This window comes from Hemitrygon akajei, chromosome 10, assembly GCF_048418815.1.
Source record: "Hemitrygon akajei chromosome 10, sHemAka1.3, whole genome shotgun sequence".
Lineage (NCBI taxonomy): Eukaryota > Metazoa > Chordata > Chondrichthyes > Myliobatiformes > Dasyatidae > Hemitrygon > Hemitrygon akajei.
This window is the reverse complement of record NC_133133.1, coordinates 122,099,661-122,126,530: the sequence shown is the minus strand read 5'-3', so window position 1 is coordinate 122,126,530 and position 26,870 is coordinate 122,099,661. Positions and strand designations below refer to the sequence as shown.

At 41.4% G+C, this 26,870-nt stretch overlaps 1 protein-coding gene across 1 annotated transcript; it reads left to right on the top strand.

Moving 5' to 3' along the window:
- Window positions 1-25,124, top strand: krr1 (KRR1 small subunit processome component homolog). The gene is made up of 10 exons (XM_073058880.1): window positions 1-89; window positions 441-616; window positions 3,002-3,136; window positions 3,602-3,727; window positions 4,438-4,521; window positions 10,682-10,738; window positions 21,296-21,466; window positions 22,171-22,248; window positions 22,401-22,494; window positions 24,192-25,124. The coding sequence occupies exons 1-10, from the start codon at window positions 35-37 to the stop codon at window positions 24,320-24,322; spliced, it is 1,107 nt and encodes a 368-aa protein (XP_072914981.1). The 5' UTR covers window positions 1-34; the 3' UTR covers window positions 24,323-25,124.
- The last annotated feature ends 1,746 nt before the right edge of the window (window positions 25,125-26,870 follow it).

The following is a 26,870-nucleotide window of genomic DNA, read 5'->3' as shown; positions in this document are numbered from 1 at the left end:
GTGCGTGCCGGACAGTTTTCAGCGCTGCACCGATATGGAACCGCGGGGAAAGGAGGCTTCGAGAGGGAAGAAACGTGGGATAAACGAAGGTGAAGGAGCGACCCACGGGAGAGGGATGAGAGCAGGCTGGGCTCCTGCCCTTCTTTCCCCATTATAGTGCTTCCCCACTCCCTCTCTCTCATTCCCCCATCCCATCTCTACTCGCTCTCCCGTCCCCTCTCTCCCCGCTCCCACCGGCCCCTCTCTCCCTGCTCCCACCGTCCCCTCTCTCCCCGCTCCCACCGTCCCCTCTCTCCCCGTTACCCCCATCCCCTAACTCTGCTCAATTAAAATCAGTTTATCAATTCAAATTCATATAATTTTTCATGTCTTGGTAGCTACACAGTTTACAGGGAGGTGAAATTTTACATTGTTAATGTGGTTCTACTAACTTGCTGCAGCTGACGAATCAGAGCTGTTGACGGTACCAGATGGGTGGAAGGAGCCATCATTTACCAAAGAGGACAATATCCATGGGCTTCTGGAGGAAAGCAGCTTTGCAACTCTGTTTCCTAAATACAGAGAGGCCTATCTGAAGGAATGCTGGCCTTTGGTGCAGAATGCACTGAATGATCATGTGAGCTACTTTTAATCACTGTTCTGGAGTAACATTGGTTAGATTGGATTATCTTTATTATCTTTATCTTCTGGGAGGAAACCAGAGCAACAGGAGGAAATCGACATGGTCATCAGGAGAATGCAGAAACTCCTTACAGTCAGTGGCAGAATTGAACCCCATTCGTGATTGCTGGTGGTGTAAAGCTTTATGCTAACTACTGTGCTGTATGGTTCAACATTCTATTTGTAATTCTCTGGGGACCTAAGTGCTAAAATATTCTAAGGCACACAACAGCAATGATCAAATATATATGTAACTCCAGAGAAAAGGTCACAAAAATAAATCTGGGAATGAAAAGGTTAATATTTTTGTTGGGCTAGGTCCTGTACTCGCTGGAGTTTAAAAGAATGAGTTCAAACTACACTTATTATCTATGTACACATTATACAACCTTGACATTCATCTCCTCACAGGCAGCCATGAGACAAAGAAGCCCAAAGAACCCATAAGAAAAGATCATCAAACACCCAATGACAGGGAAAAATTTCAACATTTCAAAAGGGATATTTCAACAGGCAGGGGACAAAGCAGTACCAAAGCACATGCGTGTGTGTATGTGTGCCCTGGTATTACCCGCAGACTGTCTTGGGTGTTCTGAAACTGACACCAAAGAGTGTGTTTGTTCTGCCATCTGATCCATTACCCCTTCCACTCCTCCCATCTGTGCTCTGGGGTTAGGGGGGCAGACGAAGGGCCCTCCAGTGTTGGGCATTGGAGGTGAAAGGGGTTTAGACAGGTGTTGGAGGTACATCGAGGAGGGAATAAAGGGGTGTCAGAGGTATTGTTACTGACCTGGAGATCATTGAATGTCCCCCACCAGCTCTCTTGCTTCGAATGATAACCCCCGCACCATGACCCTCACTGAGCCACTTTTGGTCTTGGGATCCCTGACCGAACCCTTCATGGCCCCTAGTTGACCAAACCCCTCACTCCGCAACTCTCCTTCCCCAATCCAAGCACTTGTTTCATCGATGAGCACTTTTTACTTCCTGTGTATGGGAGCGAGGGAAGTGGGTTGCTGGGGAACAGTGGAAGCTGGAGGCATTTCCTCTGTACACAGCGGAGGACAAAGACAAACACGCCTTGATGTGTTGCTGAAATATAATTACTGACCTGAGCTGTAATGTCTGTAGACATAATATCGTATGTACTGTGTGATGAGGATGGCTTTTGTGTGTCATTGAACATTGTTGGACTCACACTTGCCGTTTTGTTACTTGTGAGAGTGGTTGTAAATTAAACTGGGTGTTACACTTCAGTGAGGGATGTGTGAGTAAGAGAGCACTTGTGAATCAGTGAGGGATTAATTACTGTGCTTACAAAGAATGTTGCTTTTAATTTTATCCTGACAAAGTTGTTTCATGTTTTGATCTTCCTGTGTAATTTTTCTTGCATCAAATTAAAATGCATTAGCTCTTGTTCCGTCACAAAGGTACGTTTCTCTAACTCTTTGATTAAATCACCTAGCTCAATTAACTTGTTCCCAATAGTAAATCTTCCAGTTTCATCCGTTTCTTCGTCATCGCTGCCATCTTCATCACTTGCAGTGTTTTTATCAGCACTTAAAACATGGTCTGTACTTTCTGATTCTGTAAGGTGCTGCTCAACAGGTGATCGTCGACAATCATCTACTCGTAGATTTTCTTCATTATGAATATTTGCTTTATCGTTGAAAGTAGGTCATGAACATCTACTTTCTTCTTTGGTACACAAAATCCTGTAGTATCATCATCAGGCACATTATCAAACATCAAGGCAGGCCACAACTTATGCCGGCCATTTTTTAGTGTTGATGGACCAAGGGACATCCTTCATGTTAAATTCTTTAATAAATGTCTGTACAGAATTGCCAGCATTCACCCCATCTAATAGATGTTTCATGAAAAGTGAACAATACTTGGCCTTGTAATTTCATCCGAATTAAAAGAGTCCATTAGATGTCAGAAAACTACTGGTCAACCTGTATCTGGTGTCTTTTATGCATTGTTTTATATTTTTGGCATTAGTAGTTGCACGTAAGGAGTTTGTACATTCTCCTCGTGACTGCTAAGGGCTCTGGTTTCCTTCTGTCCCCACAGGCTAGGGTTAGTGAATTGTAGGTGTGCTACGTTAGTGCTGGAAACATGGTGACATTTATGGGCTTCCCCCACAAACTGTGTTGGATGTTGATGCAAAGCAATGTTCTGTTATGTGTTAATGTACATGTGAGAAATGCTATCTTTAGGAGCATATGTATGGGTTAATTGGTGCAATGGGTGGAATTAGGTGACGTGGGCTCATTGGGACTGAAGTTACCCTGCTGTATCTCTAAATAAAAATAAATATAATTTGTCTTTAATTAAGCACATTAAAGCAACGTTAGATTTGATCGAAGGCAGCATGACAGTCTCCAGCACAAGGAAGACATTTGATCCGTATTCTATCATCAAGGCCAGAGACCTGATAAAACTTCTGGCAAGAAGTGTTCCATTTGAGCAAGTGAGTAGCAAAATATCTAAAGAAATTGGCAGAGATATGATGGGTTTCTGTTTTAATAAAAATGGAGTTTAATTCAACCAAGTGTGAGGTGCTGTGCTTTGGGAAATGACGTGTAGAGGCACAGTACACTTAATGGCAGTTCCCGAATGTATAATGGGATCTTGGGTCCAACTCTATCCCTGCCTGAAAGTGGCTCCAACTCTATCCCTGCCTGAAAGTGGCTCCATAGGTTGGCAGAGTGGTAAAGAAGGTATATGGCATGCCCATGTCTGCATAGATTTTCAAAGAATGTTCTCTTGCTCTACCCCATAACCCTCACGGTTGGTGATTTGCAGTTGAAGTTGTCGAGGTAGACTTTTAAACTTGTAAAATGAACCCAGTTTGGCTAGTTTAAAACTCGCTAAGAGGGTTAACCTTGTGCAAGTTGTTCAGATCTTTCTAAATTGTGACCCCTATTCTTTGTAGGCAGTTCGCATCTTTCAGGATGATATGGCATGTGACATCATTAAGATAGGCTCACTAGTTAGGAACCGTGAGCGACTAGTGAAAAGGAGAATGAGGCTCATTGGACCAAAGGGATCAACAATTAAGGTAAAGTGGTGCTTGTTCTTTTGTTGTTAAAGAATGCAATCACCTTTACTGAAATGAAAATCTTTCTTTGATTACTGCTTGAGATGCTGCCACAAGTAAATTTTACTGTGCATAGATGACAGTAAACTTGACCTGAACCACTGTGTGTGTTTGAAACTAATTTCCCAACTTTAAATTAGCAATTGAATATGTAGCAGTCAGATATACCCATGAACTTGAGATTTTCTGCTGATGCTGAAAACCTTTAGGAAAATGCTGGAGGAAGACTGCAAGTCCGTCTACAGAGGGGAATAAACCACTTTTTAAAATCCTGAGCTTTGGAGCCTCCATACCAGGTGGTGTTGCAACTAGTCAGAATGCATCGTACATCTGTAGAAATGGGCATACCAAATCTCAAAACTCCTGATGAGCATAGCCAGTGGTATCCCGTATTTGTGACTGTATCAATATGGTCGGCCCAGGTTAGATCCTATGAGATTTTGCTGCCCAGGGACTTGAAGCTGCTCACCTTTTCCACCGCTGACTCATCAGTGAAGACTTCAATGAGTAATTATTTCTCAGACAAGTCCCACAACTGCACCTTGACAGCAGAATAAGGTATTTTAACTATATTTTAATATATTGTCAGACCTACAGTGAGTCAGGAATGCACGTCTGTGTCAAGTGTTTATTTTCAATGAGATTCTTTGTGTTTTATCTTCAATTTACAGGCCTTGGAGTTGTTGACAAACTGCTATATTTTGGTACAAGGGAATACAGTGGCTGCATTGGGGCCATACTCAGGGCTTAAAGAGGTATGCAAATATACTATGTTGTTGTGTTCATATAGGAATTATAAATTCTCTCTGTGTTTTAGCTAAGGTTTGGCTAGTGATCCTGAGGCCTGGATGAATGATCCAAAGCCACAAGTTGAGATTCTATCAAGATCTGTTATGAGGAGACGGGCTGGGGTCATTTTCTCCGAATTAAAGGAAGCTGAAGGATAACCTTATGGAGGTTAATAGAGTTATGAGGTACATGGTAGGGCTACCAGGTAGGGTGCCATAAAACAAGAGGGCAGAGGTGTAAGGGGAAAGATTTAAAGGGGCAAGGTTTTCACAAGTTGTTGCCGCTGAATCTGGACTCTGAAAACTAGCACTCATTCCTCAAAGACACTTTATGTGCTTCGATCCTAAGCCGTAGGAGCAGAACTGGGCCATTTGGTCCATCGAGTCTGCTCTGCCATTCTATCATGGCTGATTTATTTACCCTCTCAACCGCATTCTGCCTTCTCCCCATAACCTTTGACACCCCTACTTATCAAGAACCTATCACCCTGTCCTTTAAATATACCCAATGAGTTGACCTCCAAAGCTGTCAGTGGCAATGAATTCCACAGAACACAAGGACAGCCTGGCTGCTATCATCAAACTGTTCTGAAGTCTGAACAACATTATTTTTGTACAGCAGTTGGCCACTTGGATACAGATATTGACCAATTGGTAGACTAATGTATGTTCAAATTCCTTGCACAATCAATCACACCGGTAATACCGGTATTATTAGCCAATAGAAACTAGAAGATAATAGCCAGTGATATCTAGAGTTAGTACAGTTTCAAAAGGTAATGCCTCAAAAAGGTGGCACCCATCATAAGGACTCCTTTTAGTCAGGGGAAGCCCTCTTCTCATTGCTACATCAAGGAGGAGGTACAGGGGACTGAATGGACAATGAACCTGTGAACACCAACTCAGTTTTTTCCTTCTTTTTTGTTGCTCTCTTTTTGCATTAGTTATTTATTTTATATATTTCTTATTGTAAATTATAGTTTTTATTATGTGTTGCAGTGTACTGGTATCACAAAACAACACATTTCACAAAATATGCCGGTGACTCTGTATTTTGAAAAGTAATTTTCCAATAGTATGTGCCTTGCATCCTTCCTTATCTTGTCTCAACATGCCAAGTGGCTCTGGTCCTCTGCATTTTCTTTACTGACCTTTCTTGCCTGTTTATCTGTAAACTGTCCTTGCCTGGGCATTACCTTGACCTTACCTCAACCTCTGCTCTGCCTTAGCCTCAACAGGGTGGCAGATATATGGAACAAGCTGCCAAAGGAAGTGTTAGAGGTGGGAACAATTACAACATTTAAGACAATTGGACAGGTACATGGATAGGAAAGGCTTGGAGGGATATGGTCCAAATACAGACAAATGTGAACACCTCAGGAAGGCACCCCGGACATTATGGGTAATTTGAGCCAAAGGGCCTTTTTCCATGCTGTATATCACCAGCTGGATAGAGAGTTCCTTGTGGACTTTGTGTGCTAGTTTTAAAAAGCGAGCAGAACCTGTCGGGACTTGTCTGTGGAGTGGGAGATTGCTTGGGTTAATAGCAACCAGGGTTCATTAGCAAGGCCAATAAAAAGAAGCAAGGTTTAAGCAGAAGGCTCATTATTGGGATGGTCAAACTTTGTTGGAAACAGGTTCAGTCTAGAACTTAAGTTTGAGAAGATGGTAGTTCAGACAGTGGAATGACCCTCCTGTGAGATGTGGGATTTCAGGGTACCTAAAGGTCTCCCTGGTGACTGCAGTAAGTGCTGACAGGGTTGAGGAACTGAATCTGGAACTCAGGACCAACCAACAAGCTGAAAATTTCATAGATGAGTCTCTTACTGAGGTGGCCACACCTAGAGTGCAGGCTTCAGATGATAGATGAATGACCAACAGGAGAGATAAGGTGAGTAAACAGAGATTGCAGGGTTCCCCTGTGGCCATTCCCCTCAGCAATAAGTATACCCCCTTGAATACTGCTAGGGGGCAGATGACATATCAGAGCACAGCACTAGCAGCCAGAACAGTGGCGCTGTGGCTGGCTCTGAGGCTCAGCAAGAAAGGGTAAAGTCAGGTAGAGCGGTAGTGATAGTAGACTCGTTAGTTTCAGGGGAAACGGACAGCGGATTCTGTGGCTGCAAAGGAGAAGCTAGGATGCTGTGTTGCTTCCCAGGTGAGAAGGTCCAGGGTGGCTCAGAGCAGCTGCAGAAGATTCTCAAGATGGAAGATGAGCAGCCAGTGGTCGTGGTACACATTGGCACCAATGACAAAGGTAGGAACAGGGAAGAGCTCCTGCATAGTGAGTCTAGGGAGTTAGGGAAGAGGCATAGAGCAAGAACTCTAACTGGTGAATTCTGGATTACTCCCATGTGCTAATCAGGCAAGAATAGGATGATAGTACAAATGAATGAGTGCCTGAGGGAGCGGGGCAGGGTTTCAGATTTCTGGATCATTAAGATCTCTTCTGGGGAAGGTATGACCTCTTCAAAAAGAATGGGTTTCACCTGAACCCGAGGGGGATCAATATCCTTGTGGACAGGTTTGCAAGAGCTGTTGGGGAGTGTATAAACTAAGTTGGCAGGGGGATGGGAACCAGGGTGATAGGGCTGAGATGGGGCAAATAGTATATAAGTCGATGCAGTGTGTATTGAGACTGAGGAAGGACAGGCAGGTGATGGGGTAAAATTTCAGTCGTTGGGATAAGGTGAAGTGTAACTTTGGCAAAATTGAAATGGATGAATACAGGACTGAAGTTGTTATATTTGAATGCACACAGAATAAAGGGACATCCATTTAGAACAGAGATGAGAAGGAATCTCTTTAACCAGAGGGTAGTGAATCTGTGGAATTCATTGCCATGGATAACTGTTGGGGGCCAAGTCATTGAGCTTATTTAAAGCAGGGGTTGATTGGTCCTCAGTTAGTCAGGGTGTTAAAGATTATGGGGAGTAGACAGGAGAATGATAAATCAGTTGAGAGGGATAATTAATCAACCATGATGAAAAGGCAGAGCAAACTCAAAGAGCCGAGTGGCTTAGTTCTGCTCCTAAGTCTTATGGTCGCCTATGGAAAATTTAAGCTTCGTTAACTGAATTTTTAAATGTTTTAACAATGGAAAAACTTCATCTCATTCACTAATGTTCAATGGGGAAGGAAGCTGTCATTCTTCTGCTATATGCTTAAACAATGTGAAGCCCTCCATAGTGGTTCTGCAGTTCAGGGGTGTTGAGAGATGGAGAATTAAAGCTGATCTGGCCAGCCATCATCAACTCCTATGAATGGCTACAATTAACCGGAGCCAATAACTTTTCTTTTTGCTATCCTGCATTTGTAACATTAACTTTTTTTAAGTTCAGTTCAGTACTTATGAATAAGTGAGACAGTTTAAGAATTTACAGATTTTGTTTATTTCATTCAACACAGAGCTAATTGACATTTAGAATCAGGACACAAGCAAGAGAAAATCTGCAGATGTTGGAAATCAAAGCAACACACAAAAAATTTTGGAGAAACTCAGCAGGTCAGGCAGCATCCACGGAAAAGAGTACAGTCGATGTTTCAGGCTGAGATCTTGGCCCGAAATGTCAACTACTTTTTTCCATAGATGCTGCCTGGCCTGCTGAGTTCCTCCAGCATTTTGTGTGTGTTGTTTAGAATCAGGATCTGATTTATTATTTATTATGAATGAGACATGATGTAGTTTTGTAGTTTTGCAGCACAAGTACAGTGCAAACACATAAAAATCTTAACTACAAAAATAGTGTCATGGAGGCATAGAGCAGACAGAACAGAAACAGTCTACATAGTCCATGTAGAACTGTTATAGACCCAAACAATGGACCGTAGCCCTCCATACCCCTCCCATCTATTTACATATCCAAACTTAAATGTTGTAATCAAACCCACATCTATCCCTTCCACTGGCAGCTTGTTCCACACTCACACCACCATCTGACTGAAAAGGACCTCCCTCACATTCCCCTTCAATGTTTTACACTTCACATCCAGCCTATGATCTCAAGTGTCATGGACTGTTCAGAAATCTGATGGCTGAGGGGGAGAAGCTGTTGTTAGCAGTTCATGAATCCATTAACTGCCCTAATTTTCTTTAGGTGCTAAGCACAGGCTAACTCTGGGGATAATTTTATTTTAATCTTTGTACAATTCATGTCATTTTTTACTGCATTTTTCTGGTGGGTTTGTGGGTTATGTAATTTTTTACTGCATTTTTCTGGTGGGTTTGTGGGTTATGTAACCACCTTCGGTGTCTGGCATCTGTGTGACGGCTGGCAAATGATTTAAATAAAGAAACGGTGATGGCAAAATGCTTGAACATCCACCTGTTTTATAGAAATTCAATTCCAATTCTGTTGCTTACATCTACTGAAATTACTGTTTAACATTTTCATCACATATATTCACAGTGGGGGAGAAAGTTGTACCATGGTTTTTAAAGAGAAAAATTAAAAAGTCTGCCTTGCAGACCAGATCAGGAGCCCCACCCATGCTGCCTTGGTAAAGGAAAGGCCATAAGCGTGCACAGCCTGTTTAGCAGACTCGTAGAATCTTGAACAATCCATCTGACCTGTGCTCCCCGAGTAGCAAGGCTTTCAACAAGATCCTGTGAGGCAGGCTGGTCAAAAAAAACTTTAAAAGGTGCATGGAATTCTGAGGGTGTGGCAAATTGGATCCCCAAAAGGATCTGTGGTAGGAAATGAAAGCATGGTAGTTAGGAACATTTAAAAGATTCTTAGATAAGTGTGTGGATGAAAGAAGAGAGCCATGTGAAGGGGAAGGGTTAAATTGATCTTAGAGAATGTTAAAAGAACGGTACAACATCGTGCGCTGAAGGGCCTGTACTGTTCTACACTCACTGGCCACCTGTACACCTCGTTAATCCAGATATCTAATCAGCCAATCATGTGGCAGCAACTCAATGCATAAAAGCATGCAGACATAATCAAGAGGTTCTGTTGTTGCTCAGACCAAACATCAGAATGGGGAAGTAATGTGATCTAAATGACTTTGACCATCGAATGATTGTAGGTGCCAAGTGGGATGGTTTGAGTATCCTAGAAACTGCTAATCTCCTAGGATTTTCACACACAACAGCCCCTGGAGTTCACAGAGAATGGTGCCGAAACGAAAACCATCCAGTGAGTGGCAGCTCTGTGGGGTGGGTGTAAGCACCTTATTAATGAGAAAGGTCAGGGGAGAATTGCGAGATTAGTTCAAGCTGACAGGAAGGCGACAGTAACTCAAATAACCACGTTACAACAGTGGTGTGCAAAAAAGCACCTCTGAATGCACGACACGTCGAACCTTGAAGTAGATGTGCTACAGCAGAAAAAGATGACGAACATGCAGTCAGTGGCCACTGAGTGTATGTTCTTGTGGTTGGAAGTTTTAGTTTCAAAACAGTGGTGTTCCACAGTGCTCGACATTCAGTCCTTTTTTATGTGTAGTAAGGTAGACATAAATTTCGGGGGCATGATAAAGTAGGTATGTGGCAAATGGCTTTTAATCCAGATAAGTATAAGGTGTTTGAATTCATAAGAGGTGATAAGTTATTAGTTTTTAATAGAAACTTGAAGCAATATGCTATCCAAAACAAAATTCAACAAGTCTGCTTTCAATGGCACCAGGGGACTTCTTGTCAAAATGTTTGCACTCTACCATCTCTCTAAGGAATTGACCTTGCACAGTTTTGCCTACATGTTCCTGGAGTCCGTACTGTACAGTTGCCATGGAATGTTGTTATTTATGCTATTTTATTTAGAGATACAGCACAGTAACAGGCCCTTCCGTCTCAACAAGCCCATGCTGCCCAGTTACACCCATGTGACCATTGAACTGTGTGAGAAGAAACCCACACGGTGACGGGAAGAATGTACAAACAGCTGATGAATAGCGGCGAAAAATCAACCTGAGTTGCTGGCGCTGAAAAACATTGCACTAACTGCTACACCACGTGCCACTCCAGTGTCTGTGAAATAGCCAGGTTGTGGAGTCAGTTCCAAACAGAACCATTTGCAGCAGCTCATCAATAAACTTGACCATGCAGTGCTACCCACATTAGTGAAAACAATAGTCCATGTAACTTTTGTAGTCATAGTAATATTTGTTGTCTTAATTTTTTCAGGCCAGAAAAGTAGTAATTGATACCATGAAGAATATTCATCCAATCTACAATATCAAGGTATGGTTTATTGCAATAAATTGTTAAGTTGTTTATTACTGTCAAATGGACTGAGGTACAATGAAAAAAATGTCTTTACAGATCACTTTATTACAACAGTACATTGAGATAGTACGTGCTAAAACAATAACAATGCAGAATGTTACAGTTACAGAGAAAGTGTAAGTGCAGCCAGACAAGGTGCAAGGTCATAATAAGTAGATTGCAAAGTCAAAAGTCCATCTTATTGTATAAGGGGACCATTTAATAGTCTAATAACAGCAGTACAGGAGCTTTTAGGCTTCTGTATCTTCTGCCTGATAAGAGGGAAAAGGACAAAATTTCGGGAGTGGATCAGGTGCTTTACTGAGGCAGCAAGAAGTGTAGACAGAGTCCATAGAAGGGTGGCTAATTTCTGTGATGAGCTGCATTTTCTTGCAATCATGGGCAGAGCATTTGTCATACCAACCCATGGTCAAAGTGGACATGCCAAATTATTTTAGCATCCTGATGAATTAGCGACGTTAATGAGTATTCTTGGTCACAGTTGGACTAGGATGGATTATTAGTGATGTTTGTTCCTTGGAACCTGAAGCTCTCACCGTCTTGACCTCAAAACTGTTGATGTAGACAGGGACATGTACACCGCCCCTCCCCCCTTCCTGAAGTCAATGACCAGTTCTTTTGCTGACACAATGTCACTGAAACAAGAAGTAAACTTGCGAATGTGTCAGCCTCACAGACTGAAGGAAATGTCATCTGAGACTAAGATGAGAAATGTCTTCATTTGTAGTTATTGTTAGTCTCTGTAATATTCTTTCCTATGGAATGTTGCTGACTCAGTCAATAAGAAGCAGAACTGTAGCAACAAGCAAACTACTGGAGGAGCTCAGCGGCTCAGGCAGTATCTGTTAAGAATGGACAGTCGGCATTTTGGGTCGTGACCCTTCCTCTGGATACCGACTCTCCAGCTGAGTTACTCCATTTTGTGTATGTTGCTCAACATTTTCAGCACCTGCAGAATCTCATGTTTATGATCATTAACTCCCCCCTCATTCCCATCAACTCCCCCAAGATTCTGCCATTCACTTACACATTAGTGACATATTACAGTTTACACTGAGCAGCCAATTAAACCACAAACCTGTATGTTATTAGATGGGGATTGAGACTGAACTACCCTGAGAAAATTCACATGGTCACGTGGAGAACCTGCAAACTCCACACGGGCCGCACCCTATGTCTCGACTGAAACCAGGTCTCTGTCACTGCAAGGCTGTGCTACACCCCAGTGCTACAAACTCTGAGAAGCAAACTGCACCATCCATTTATTACATCTGCCCACAGTAATCTTAAAGTGGTTTTTTAAAAAAAATTCATTTTGTTGCACTACATTGAAGAGGCAAGCTACAGCAACCTTCTTTAACCAACCTCTGAAGAAATAAGTGACTCGAGTCTTCATCAGAAACTTACCCAGACAACTTGAGGACCTGATTTATAGGGAAAGGTTAAATAGGTTAGGACTTTATTCCCTAGAACAAAGAAGAATGAGGGGAGATTTGATAGAGGGGTAATCTTGAGGGGTATAAATGGGTAAATGCATGCAGACTTTTTCCACTGAGGTAGGGTGAGACTGTAACTAGAGGCATCAGAATCCTAACTGATTGAATCAGGTAGAATTTCACTGGCATATGTCATGAAATTCGCTATTTTGCACTAGCAGGCTATTGCAGTGCACAATACAAAAAAGCTATAAATTACAATAAGAAGTGTGTGTACATATATAGAATAAATTAAGTCATACAAAAAAAGAAAAAACAATAGTGAGGTAGTGTTTGTGGGTTCATTGTCCATTCAGAAATTTGATTGGGGAGGTGAAGAAGCTGTTCCTGAAACATTGAGTGTATGTCTTCAGGCTCCCTGCCTCTTTGATGGTAGCAATGAGAAGAGGGCATTTGTTGGATGATGGGAGGATGGTCCTTAATAGTGGATGCTGCCTTTTGAAGGTGTCCTCGCTGCTGTGGAGGCTAAAGCCCTGATGGAGCTGGCTGAGTTTACAACTTTTTGTAGATTTTTCTGATCCTGGGCAGTGGCAAAACCATACCAGATAGCAATGCAACCAGTCAGAAAGCTCCTCACGCTACTCCTGTAGAAATATGCAAGAATCTTTGATGACATATCAAGTCTCCTCAAACTCCCAATGAAATATAGTCACTGTTGTGCCTTCTTTGTAATTGCACTAATATGTTGTGCCCAGGATAGATCTTCGGAGGTGTTGACATTCAGGAACTTTAAAATGCTTTTCCTTTCCACTACTGATCCTTCGATGATGACTGGTCTGTGTTCTCTCAACTTCCCCTTCCTTAAGTCCTTGAGTGCAAAGTGGTTGTTGTGACACCACTCAACCAGCTGATTTATTATGCCTCTGTATGCCTTCTCGTCACCATCTGAAATTCTGCCAACAAAGTTGTGCCATCGACAATTTTTTTTGGCATTTGACCTATGCCTGGGCATATAGTCATAGGTGTAGAGAGAGTACAGCAGCGCTAAGTATGCATCATTAAGGTGCGCCTGTGTTGATTGTCAGTGAGAAGGAGATGTTATTTCCGATCTGCACTGACTGTAATCTTCCTGAGAAGTCAAGGATCCAGTTGCTGAGGGAGGTACAGAAGCATAGTCTTTGGAGGTTGTTGATTAAAACTGAAGGTATGATTGTGTGAATACTGAGCTGAAATCAATAAAAATAGCTAGATGTATGTATTGTTATTGTCTAGTTGATTCAAGGCCAACTGGAGAGCCAGTGAGTTTGCATCCACTGTAGACTTAATGTGGTGATAGGCAATTTGCAGCTTGTCTAGGTCCTTGCTTAGACACAAGTTGATTCTGGCCATGGACAACCTCTCAAAGTACAGAAGATGTAAGTGCAACTAGGAGATAGGTGATGAGGCAGCTCACCTTGCTCCTCTTGTGCAGTGGTATGATTGTTACACTTTTGAAGAAGGTGGGAAACTCTGACTTCAGCAGAGAGAGGTTGAAGGTGCTTTTGAATACTCTGCTGGTTGGTTGGCACACGCTATCAGTGTCTTACCAGGTACCTCAGGGACTGAGGCCTTGTGAGGTTTCATCCTCTTGAAAGATATTCTGCTGTCAACTTCTAACCGATATTACAGATCACCAGATGCTGCAGGAGTTGACACAGGTTTAGTTCTATTCTCCCTTTCAAAGTGTGTATCACAACAGCTATTCATGATGTTAGGCTTCAAGGCCTATAGGGAAACATCAATGCCCAGGAACAGAAAAAGCAACAGAATGTGGTGGATACAGCACAGTCGATCACAGGAAAAGACCTCCCAAACATTCAGCATTTATATGGAGTGTTACCATAAGAATAGTTATTTATCTATTGACATGGAAAGTGGAATAGGCCCTTTGAGCACACCACCCAGCAACCCCTGATTTAATCCTAGCCTAATCACAGGACAATTCACAATGACCAATTAACCTACCAAACAATATGTCTTTGGACTCTGAGAAGAAACAGGAACACCTAGAGGCAACCCACATGGTCATGGAGAGAATGTAGAAACTCCTTACAGGCAGCGACAAGAATTGAATTCGGGTCGCTGGAACTGTAAAGTGTTAACCACTACACTACCTTGCCACCCCAAATATGGAGTGTTGCCATAAGAAAGAGGCATCCATAATCAAAAACCTAACCCACCATCCAGGCCATACTTGCTTCTCACTACCACCATTGGGCAGGAAGTACAGGAGCCTGGGTCTCACACCAGCAGGTTCAAGAACAGTTTTCTTTTCTATATATTGTATTTCCTTGTAAATGACTGCAAAAAAATGAATCTCAGGGTAGTATATGTATGTGGATAATAAATTTAAGATATTGGAAAAGATTGGTAGCTCGGGATGAGGATGTTGTTGTTGTGTAGCTCGCCGAGCTGGTTTGTTAGCTTGTAAATGTTTCGTTACCCAGCTAGGCAACATCATCAGTGCAACTTCAAATGAAACATTGGTAATCTACATTGTTCGTCTTATATGTGTCCTGTGATTAGTGTGTGTGTGTGTGTGTGTATACTATTCCTATTGGTTACCGATTATGTATTCCGCGATTGGTTTGTTAAAATCCAATTAGGTGATAATTGTTGTCCGGGCTGTGTTAGTCGACTGTTACGTAGGATTAAGAGGAGAATAACAGCTGACTTCCATTCTTAGCTGTATTGGTTGAATGACAAGGCAGCTCACACAGATCAAATACTCAATTTCCACAGCAACCACCCAGGCGTCCACAAGCAAAGCTGCATCAGGACATTATTCAAACGGGCCACTACACATTGCAGAACAGCATTACTACATAAGAGTGAAGAAGAACATCTCTACAAAGTTTTCAAGAACAATGAATACTCAAGGAATTTTGTTCAGTGCTGTTTGTCCAACTGACAAAATCTAAAAAGCGCACATCGTCTAACCAAGATGGTCACCCTACTCTACATCAAGAACATATCAGAAATGACCAATAGATTTCTACGACCATTTGACATCACGGTAGCATACAAACCTACACCCACATTAGGCCAATGTCTATCAAGAATAAAAGACCCCCTACCTACAACACACAGAACAAACACCATATACAAAATTGCATGCGCCAACTGCGTCAAGCATTATATTGGCCAGACTGGTAGGAAGCTATCAACAAGGCTACATGAACCGTCATGTACATGAGCCTGTAAACCATCATGATCAACTTTCCCTTATATCTATACGAAGCACATCAATTCGACTGGACCAATGTCACTACTCTAGGCCAAGCCCATCAACAACAAGCCCGAGAATTCTTAAAAGCTTTATTCTCCACACAGAATTCTATCAATAAGCAAGTCGAAATGAACCCAGTTTACATCCCACTTCAGTGTCAGGTTGCTAGTCCCAAGAGTCAGTTCACACCTGTTTACACGCGTTAATCATGAGGAGAATGTTAATCCTGCGTAACAGTCGACTAACACAGCCCAAACAAAATTATCACCTAATTGGATTTTAACAAACCAATCGTGGATTACATAATCGGTAACCAATAGAAATGGTGCATGCACACACACTCACACACATCACAGGACACATATAAGACAAACAATGTAGATCACCAACATTTCATTTGAAGTTGCACTGATGATGTTGCTAGCTGGGTACCGAAACATTTGTAAGCTAACAAACCAGCTTGACGAGCAACTCAACAGCAACAATAAATTTGCTTTGAACAGTGAATGTGAGGAGATAACAGACTTGAGGAGAATCATCTTTATTCACCCTAACAGTTATATGTACTGTGAACTCCAATTAATTGGGACACAGAGGGGCCACTACATTTTGGCCAAATTAAGCGGCTGCCACAATTTATAGAACATAGAATAGTACAGCACATTACAGGCCCTTCGGCCCACAATGTTGTGCCGACCCTCAAACCCTGCCTCCCTTATAACACCCCCACCTTAAATTCCTCCATATACCTGTCTAGTAGTCTCTTAAATTTCACTAGTGTATCTGCCTCCACCACTGACTCAGGCAGTGCATTCCACGCACCAACCACTCTCTGAGTGAAAAACCTTCCTCTAATATCCCCCTTGATCTTCCCTCCCCTTACCTTTTTTTTTTTTTTTAAATTTTATTTAATTAAATTTTAAATGATTACAAGTGAAGAAAAAAAGATATGTGACCCTTCCCCCCTCCCCTTAATCCCTCCCCCCTAACTACCCTATATAAAAAAAAAATATTAAGAAAGAAAGAAAAAAAAGAAAGAAAGAGTGCCTGGTTGTTGGAAGGTCTCCACATGCTCCATGGAGTTCTTAATAACTTTAGTATATGTATTTATTTCTTTCCCCAAGTAGCCATTAATTTTCTCTTCAGAGCACCTATATATTTAATCCTGTCTTTTGTAAATAAGGGCCCCAGATTTTCAAAAATGTTTCATATTTATCTCTTAAGTTATAAGTAATTTTTTCTAATGGAATACAGCCATAGATTTCTTTTTTCCAACAATCTATACTTAAATATGTATCTGATTTCCAAGTAATTGCAATAGCCTTTTTGGCTACAGCCAGCGCAATTTTTATAAATTCTTTCTGATATTTATTAAGTTTGAGTTTTGGTTTTGTCCCTTCAATATCACCTAGTAAAAGCCTCCCCTTACCTTAAAGCCATGTGCTCTTGTACTGAGCAGTGGTGCCCTGGGGAAGAGGCGCTGGCTGTCCACTCTGTCTATTCCTCTTAATATCTTGTACACTTCTAACATGTCTCCTCTCATCCTCCTTCTCTCCAAAGAGTAAAGCCCTAGCTCCCTTAATCTCTGATCATAATCCATACTCTCTAAACCAGGCAGCATCCTGGTAAATCTCCTCTGTACCCTTTCCAATGCTTCCATGTCCTTCCTATAGTGAGGCGACCAGAACTGGACAAGTACTCCAAGTGTGGCCTAACTAGAGTTTTATAGAGCTGCATCATTACATCGTGCCTCTTAAACTCTATCCCTTGACTTATGAAAGCTAACACCCCATAAGCTTTCTTAACTACCCTATCTACCTGTGAGGTAACTTTCAGGGATATGTGGACATGTACCCCCAGATCCCTCTGCTCCTCCACACTACCAAGTATCCTGCCATTTACTTTTACTGTGCCCTGGAGTTTGTCCTTCCACAATGTACCACCTCACACTTCTCCAGGTTGAACTCCATCTGCCACTTCTCAGCCCACTTCTGCATCCTATCAATGTCTTCTTGCAATCTTTGACAATCCTCTACACTATCTACAACACCACCAACCTTTGTGTCGTCTGCAAACTTGCCAACTCACCCTTCTACCCCCACATCCAGGTAGTTAATAAAAATCACAAAAAGTAGAGGTCTCAGAACAGATCCTTGTGGGACACCACTAGTCACAACCCTCCAATCTGAATGTACTCCCTCTATCATGACCCTCTGCCTTCTGCAGGCAAGCTAATTCTGAATCCACCTGGCCAAACTTCCTTGGATCCCATGCCTTCTGAGTTTCTGAATAAGCCTACCGTGTGGAACCTTGTCAAATGCCTTACTAAAATCCATGTAGATCACATTTGCTGCACTACCCTCATCTATATGCCTGGTCACCTCCTCAAAGAACTCTTATCAGGCTTGTTAGGCACGATCTGCCCTTCACAAAGCCATGCTGACTGTCTCTGATCAGACCATGATTCTCTAAATGGCCATAGATCTTATCTCTAAGAATCTTTTCCAACAGCTTTCCCACCACAGGTGTAAGGCTCACTGGTCTATAATTATACGGACTATCCCTACTACCTTTTCTGAACAAGGGACGTTTGCCTCCCTCCAATCCTCCGGTACCATTCCCATGGACAACGAGGACATAAAGATCCTAGCCAGAGGCTCAGCAATCTCTTCCCTCGCCTCGTGGAGCAGCCTGGGGAATATTCCATTTGGCCCCAGGGACTTATATGTCCTAATGTATTTTAACAACTCCAACACCTCCTCTCCCTTAATATCAACATGCTCCAGAACATCAACCTCACTCATATTGTCCTCACCATCATCAAGTTTCCTCTCACTGCTGAATACTGAAGAGAAGTATTCATTGAGGACCTCGCTCACTTCCACAGCCTCCAGGCACATCTTCCCACTTTTATCTCTAATCGGTCCTACCTTCACTCCTGTCATCCTTTTGTTCTTCACATAATTAAAGAATGCCTTGGGGTTTTCCTTTACCCTACTCACCAAGGCCTTCTCATGCCCCCTTCTTGCTCTTCTCAGCCCCTTCTTAAGCTCCTTTCTTGCTACCCTATATTCTTCAATAGACCCATCTGATCCTTGCTTCCTAAACCTCATGTATGCTGCCTTCTTCCACCTGACTAGCCCCTTGGAACTAATCAAGTGCCAATCAATATTAGGGAAGTTAAAGTCACCCATGATAACAACCCTGTTATTTTTGCACCTTTCCAAAATCTGCCTCCCAATCTGCTCCTCGGTATCTCTGCTGCTACCAGGGGGCCTATAGAATACCCCCAGTAGAGTAACTGCTCCCTTCCTGTTCCTGACTTCCACCCATACTGACTCAAAAGAGGATCCTGCTTTAATACCCACCCTTTCTGTAGCTGTGATAGTATCCCTGACCAGTAATGCCACCCCTCCTCCCCTTTTCCCCCCTCTCTATCACTTTTAAAGCACTGAAATCCAGGATTATTGAGAATCCATTCCTGCCCTTGGTGCCAGCCAAGTCTCTGTAATGGCCACTACATCATAATTCCATGTATGTATCCAAGCTCTCAGTTCATCACCTTTGTTCCTGATGCTTCTTGCATTGAAGTACACAACCTTTAGCCCTTCTACCTTACTACCTTTATTCTGCTTCTCTTTCCTCAAAGCCTCTCTGTATGTTAGATCTGGCTTTACTCTATGCACTTCTTTCACTGCTCTATCGCCCCGGGTCCCATCCCCCTTGCAAATTAGTTTAAACCCTCCCGAACCATGCTAGCAAACCTACCTGCAAGGATATTCCTCCCCCTCAAGTTCAGGTGCAACCCATCCAATCTGTACAGGTCCCTCCTTCCCCAGAAGAGATCCCAATGATCCAAAAATCTAAAACCCTGCCCCCTGTACCAACTCCTCAGCCACGCATTCAGCTGCCATCTCCTCCAATTCTTACCATCACTATCGCGTGGCACTGGTAGCAATCCTGAGAACGCCACCCTTGAGGTCCTGTTCTTCAGCCTTCTGCCTAGTTCCCAAAACTCACAATTCAGGACCTCATACCTCTTCCTGCCTATGTCATTGGTACCAACATGTATCACGACTTCTGGTTGCTTTCCCTCTCGTACCAGGATGTCATGCACCCAGTCAGAGACATCCCAGACCCTGGCACCCAGGAGGCAACAAACCATGCAGATGTACTTCTCACGTCCACAAAATCTCCTGTCTGCTCCCCTGACTATTGAGTCTCCAATGATGACAGCTCTCCTCTTCTCCATCCCATCCTTCTGCACCACAGGGTCAGACTCAGTACCTGAAGCCCTGCCACCGTGGCTCACACCTGGTCAGTCGTCCTTGCCAACCGTATCCAGGATGGTAAACTTATTATTCAGGGGAATGGCTACAGGGGTGCTCTGCACTACCTGTCTACCCACCTTCGCTTTCCCCCCTCTGACTGTCACCCAACGACCTGCTTCTGGCAGCCTAGGTGTGACTACCTTCCTGTAGCTCTCATCTATGACTGCCTCATTTTCCCTTATGAGTCGAAGGTAATCCAGCTGCTGCTCCAGATTCCTCACATGGTCTTCCAGATCGCCTAGCCGTAAGCACTTCTGGCAGATGTGACTCTGCGGGAGAGGGGAGTTGCCCCAAGACTGCCATATCTCACAGGAGAGGCACATCACCGTCTCAGGAGGCGTAGTAAAGACTAACTGGGAACAAACTCGTCCTCCACCTCTTGTCGAAGCCTCTCAAGTCAAAGCCTCAAATCTCCACTCCTTCACTGGCCCACTCACTGACTGGCCGCTTTCCACATTTGCTGAAGTTTCGTGGAAATGGTTAAGAAGGTTTAAAATATGGCAAACTACTGTTTAACTGAGTAACAAACTATGTCTTTAAATGAAATACAGAACAAATTAGAACACTACCAATGCTACTGCAGTTCTATAAACAGTATATTAGTTCATAATAATTATTGACGGAGGAATTCAGTGTATGCTGCCGTATTATTTTGAATGACTGTAAATGAACAAAGTTAGTGCAGGCACCTAGTGCAAATACTGAACTGCCTTTATACAATGGTTTCGATGACTGCATCCTCCAAATCTTCATTTTCGTTGTAACATTCAAGATGGTTGTTACCTTCAAATTCTTTGTACTTCCTAATTTGTTGAAGTACAGTAGTGAAATTGTTTCATTTTTACTCCCGGTTGTTTCTGACATCTCCAAGCCTGAATGTTGGAAACTGCAGTGAGTAAAACAGTTCTGAATTGTCTTACTCCATATTTCTCACCAATTATCAGTGGAAAAAAATCTTTGCTTTTTGAACACCAACACATGCAACTGATTCTATTTAAAAACTATTCACTCTAAGCATGGTGTAGTGTATAATGGTCACAAGTGCACGCGATTGCCACTAGAAACTATTCGCCAGCTGTCCTGTCCCAATTAAGCAGCATAGTGTCCCAAATAAACAAAGCGAATCCCAACTATTTTCTTGATTAGTCGTTGTTCTTTAGGATTTGTCCGAAATAAGCGGCCTCTTTGATTAACTGATGGCCCAATTAACTGGAATCCACTGTATTTGCAACTTGCTATTGTGTGTTGGCACGACATACAACAAAAACAATTTTCAACAATTATGAAGAGTTATATACAGATAATGGTAGTGGTTAGAGTACAGATATGGAATAAAATGTGCATAAATACCAGCATGGTATTGGGACTTGAAAAGGCTTTTCCATTCAACGACTTATTTGTTCTATAGGTTTGTTTCATTTTTTTGCCTGTTTCATATGCATAATACTAAGTGGGTAAAATTCTAATCTTTTCAAAGACATTGATGATTAAACGGGAATTAGCAAAAGACAAGGAGCTAAGAACACAGAACTGGGAGCGTTTTCTGCCCACTTTCAAACCGAAGAACATAAACAAACGCAAAGTGCCCAAAAAGAAGAGAATGAAGAAGGAGTACACGCCTTTCCCACCACCTCAGCCAGAAAGCAAGGTGGGTACACTTTACTGCTAAATCGTTTATTCTGTAACCTTAAATACAATTGACAGGGTGCTTACCTACCATCTGTGCCTCATGAATGAGGTCCACGAACAAGGATACTTAGCAATTAGTCAAGTCATCGTCACTCCCTGATATTTCTTGTCCACTGAGCATAGTCCATAAGACGTAGGAGCAGAATTAGGCCATTCCATCATGGCTGATTTATTATCTCTCTCAACCCCATTCTCCTGTCTTCTCCCCATAACTTGACACCCTTACAAAACAGGAACCTATCAAACTCCATTTTAAGTATATCCAATGCCCAATCTCTTTACAAAAAAAAACCTCAGACATCCTCCAAATATATTCTCCAATCACCTTAAAATTGTTCTCCCTCGTATTATTCCTCTGGTTCTAGACTCCGGCACTATAGGAATTATCCTTGCCACGTCCACTCAATCTAGGAATTACAATATTTGATAGGTTTCAATGAGGTTCCGCCTCATTCTTCTAAACTCCATCAAATACTCATATGTTAACCCTTTCATTCTTGAAATAATTTTTGTGAGCCTCCTCTGGACCCTCTCCAATGCCAGCATATCCTTTCTGAGATAAGAGACTTAAAACTGCTCACGATACTTGGAAGTGCGATCTGACCCATACCTTAAAAAGTCTCAGCATATTGTTTATAACTGCTTGCTATTCTTACTATCTAGATTGATAAGGAACTGGCAACTGGTGAATACTTTCTAAAGGAGAAAGACAAGAGGAGAAAAAAATTACATGAAACAAAGGTCAGTCTAAAATATTTAATTGTTGTAAATGGGGGGAGGGTAATGAAAGATGAATAATCTCTCTTCACTACCTTATTAATTTGATTATTTGTCTCAGTTTGCTGATCAAAGTATCATTGTAATTATCTACCATTTTCTATTTGTATTTTCAGGCCAAAGAAGCAGAAGCAACAGCTAGACGAATGGAAGAAAGAAATAAAGCTTTTATTCCTCCTAAAGAAAAGCCCATGGTTAAAGCAAAGAAAGGTAAAATTTATTTGTGTTTACAAAGACAACAAGCAAAATCCTGCTGCTTTAAAATACGAATTAAGAATGGTGGTTCCGTTGTCATAGAGCCCTGGACGCCTACAGCTCAGAAACAGGCCTTTTGTCCTATCTATTTCATTATACACTAGTATTCTGCCCAGTTCAATCAACCTGCACCCAGACCATAACCCTCCATACTTCTCCCTTCCATGTACTTATCAAAACTTCTTGTATGTTGCAACTGAACCCACATCCTCCGCTTCCTTTGGCAACTCGGATCACCCTCTGAGCGAAGACATTCCCCCTCAGGTTTCCTTAAATATTTAATCTTTCAACTCTTAACCTATGTCTTCTAGTTCTAGTCTCAACTAACCCCAGTGGGGAAAAGCTTGCTTACATGAACCCTATCTATATCCATCCTCATAATTTTGAATATCTCTATCAAATTTCCCTCATTCTCCTATGCTTCGGGAATAAAGTACTAACTTATTCAATCTTTCTCAATAACTCAGGTCCTTAAGTTCTGGCAACATCCTTGTGAATTTTCCCTGCACTCTTTCAATCTTAACTTTTCTGGAGGTTGGTGACCAGAATTGCACACAATACTCCAAATGTGGCGTCACCAAAGTCTTGTATAACCTCAACATAGCATCCCAATTTCTATACTCAGTATTCTGACTTATGAAAGCTAAAGCTTACCTTACGCATTAAGTAGATCATTTTCTAATGTTTTATTTTATTGATCTAGTGTACGTCTATTATTTCAAAAAATGATTCCAGGATGAGAAATCTAATAAATCTGACTGAATCTCCTACTTTGTTTGAAAGTAGTTATGCGGTCCTACCTTCTGCAATTTTCCCACGAAGCGTCTTTTTTTTGTCTACTCAGTAAAATCTTTGGTTTTGCATCCATTGTCCGCATAGTTCTATGAGACACTTGGATAATTTTCTTAAGAATATACACTGTATTTATCTCAGTAGTCCTGGGATTTATCAGTCCTGCTGAAGAGTCTCGGCCCAAAACATCGACTGTACTCTTTTCTATAGATGCTGCCTGGCCTGCTGAGTTCCTCCAGCATTTTGTGTGTGTTGCTTGGATTTCCAGCATCTGCAGATTTTCTCTTGTTTGTTGTCAGGATTTATCTGGTATTTTCTTTAAGTTTGGAAACGTCAGTAGTGTGTTGTAAATAAACATTTCCCATTCTATTTATGACGTTTTTGGACAGTACATTAATGGCATTCATTCAGTGGACTGCCTTCGGAAATCATTAATGCTTAATGATTTAAGTACTAAGTTATGTGGAAAGAACACAGAATCTAGTTTTGCATTCCTTGGAATTTTGTTTGGGGAAACTGAAGACAGAGTATTTTCACTGATGGCCTAAGTCCAAAAAATTGAAGCTGTGTCTTTCAGGGCTTGAGACAGATTTTGACACAGGACAAGATGCCGGGTCAAAATAAGTTAAATCTGAGTGTTCAAAATAAGTATTAAAATATATTATGGAACATGGGATAAATGATTGGTGGAACAGATTCATCAACTTTTTCCTTTTTCAGATTGTAATTGTAAGAACAATTGTGCATAAACTAAACCGGTACAATTGCCAATATTGTTGCTTTCAACCTATAGTATTTTAAATTGTAAAGTTTGTACAAGGTAGACATGTGATCTTTACTGAAATTATTTTCTGTTTTAGCTGTTGAAACTAAAATTGACGTTAAAGTTTTTAAAGAAAAAGTGAAAGCAGCCAAGAAGAAAAAACTAGGAGCTCCAGCAACAGAGGAAGTTGCACAGAAGATGGCTCAAAAGGAGAAGAAGAAAAAATAAAATAATAAAATATGGAAAAAATAATTTTCCATAACTCCTAACTTGCTTTTGACAAGCATGGTTGAACTATCCATAAATACTGCTGTCATGCTCACTAAAGCTGTATCGTATTTTCCACCACGTCGGATGATGAACAACACCCAACAAACACGGAAAAGTGGAAACAAGATTTCAGCAACTGAGGTTTGAGGGTGTTGCTGGTTCATGCAGTTGAACCAGTACTTGTGATTCCCTAGCTGTTTTCTATCTCAGAATATTTAACAGGTCTGGATCTTCTGTAATCCAATCTTAACAACTGAGTACGAGGTTATTTTATTGTCACCATCAATTGACTCCTTGATTAGAATGACTTGGGTATATTTTTAAAATGCAGGTGAGGGGTGGGGGGGGGGGGGTGGACAAAATCTATTTTAAACCTTGTAGTCCCAGTGGACACAGATTGTGGGAGTATGTTTCACTGTACTACAAGCATACACTGCATTCTGAAACCTATGAAGACTGGCAGAAACTTGTGCTGAGATTGTGCAGACCACAATTAAAGTGCTGTGTGAGTATTCTCGGACTAGTATTGTCTGTCAGGGTAAAACTATTGTTCTCCTTTACGGTACTGGAAGTGAAGTCTTCAATGAGTTTCAAAGACAGTGAAATCTGTTTTGTGTGTAAGTGCAACTGTTCAGTTTATTTAACATAATACCATTTAGAAAAATATTTTTAAATTCTTTAAGATATTTTGTATCTCATGATTTGTGTTATATCTAAAATTAACTGTTTTTGTTTCATTAAATGTTCATAATGAGCTATTCACGTGCAGTACAACTGATGTTGTGCAATGTTAAGGTATATTGCTTGCAGCATTTCACTTCACACTTTTTGAGATTGAACTCCATCTGCCAATTCTCAGCCAGCTCTGCATTCTGTCAATATTCCACTGTAACCTGCGACAACCTTCTACACTATCCACAATATCACCAGCCTTCATGTCACCTGCTAACTTACTGTTCCAATTCCTCATCTCGATCATTTATAAAAGCCACAAAAAGCAGGGGTTCCCAGAACAGATCCCTGCAGAATCCACTAGTCACTAATCTCCAAACAGAATACACTCCATCTAGTGCTACCCTCTGCTTTTTGTGTGCAAGCTAATTCTGAATTAATGCAGCCAAGTTTTCTAGGATCCCATGCCTCCTGACTTTCTAAATGAGCCTACCACAGGGAATCTTGTTGAATGTCGTATTAAAATCCATATACACCATATCCACCGCTCTACCTTCATCAATTTGTTTTGTCGCTTTCTGGAAGAAATCAATAGGCTTATGAGACATGACTTGCCTCTCATAAAGCCATGCTGACTAGTCCTTATCAGACTGTGCTTCTCTACATGATCATAAATGCTGCATCTAAGAATCCTCTCCAATAATTTGCCCACCACTGATGCAAGTATAATTCTCAGGGTTATACCTAATACCTTTCTGGAACAAAGGAGTAACTTGCTTTTGAGATGCATGGTCGAACTATCGATATAGGCTACTTTCACGCTCACTAAAGCCGGATCGTATTTTCCACCACGTCGGATGATGGGAGGACACCCAACAAACACAGAAAAGTGGAAACGAGTTCAGCAATTGAGATCGAAGTATGTGGCTGGTTCATGCAGTTGAACCAGTACTTGGTAATACTCCTGTGGCCAATAAGACAGATTAAATAACATGGGTTGGTATAAACTAAATATGATGTGCATAGAAGAAAACAAAACTGAGGCTAAATATTTAACCAAGCACTGGATAGACATGCAAGGGAAATCAGTGATGGCAGCTAAATTTTCTAATTTACTATGATACATAAAAAATGGCATAAAGAAATGTGGAACTATTTTATTAGTAATGCTGGTACACAAGGCTAAGTTTCACAAATAGTATTCATTACTCAATTATGGAAAATTCAATGTATTTAAATATTGTCTGCAACATCAAAGTCTAAAATGTTGATTTTCATAAAATTGCTCTCAGAGCAACATCAAACACTGTCAATTTCAAAAGGATGGTAATTAGAATAGCAAATGTATAGTAAACATAGCGTTAATTTTTCTCACCATGCCCTGCTGGGTTGGAATTTGGTTCTAACTTCCCACTGTTGTGGTGTACAAAAAATGGCCAATACGATTATCTTTTGTTCTACAATAGTGACTAATGTTAAGTTTGATTTTTCAGAAGCTAGTTCCAAAATCCTGGTGTCCTTACAAGATTGAATCTTATTACTGGGTCAGGCAAGGAAAACAATGCTTAGCAAAATTTGAGTTTGTATGAATCCTTAGAAACAGAATCGCAACTTAACCTTATGAAACTGTTGGGTTGAAACAGTGAGGCTTACTATTAGTTCAGAGTATCAATATGTAGGACTTAGCAATAACAGTGAAACTTTACAATTTCTGGCATAGTTTATGTGCTTGGCAAGGTCCAAATGCTTTTAATCTAATTGTAAGACTTTGATACACTAATTGCAAGTCTGACATAGGGGTCAAAGAAAATGCTGGCAATTCTCAATTGATTAG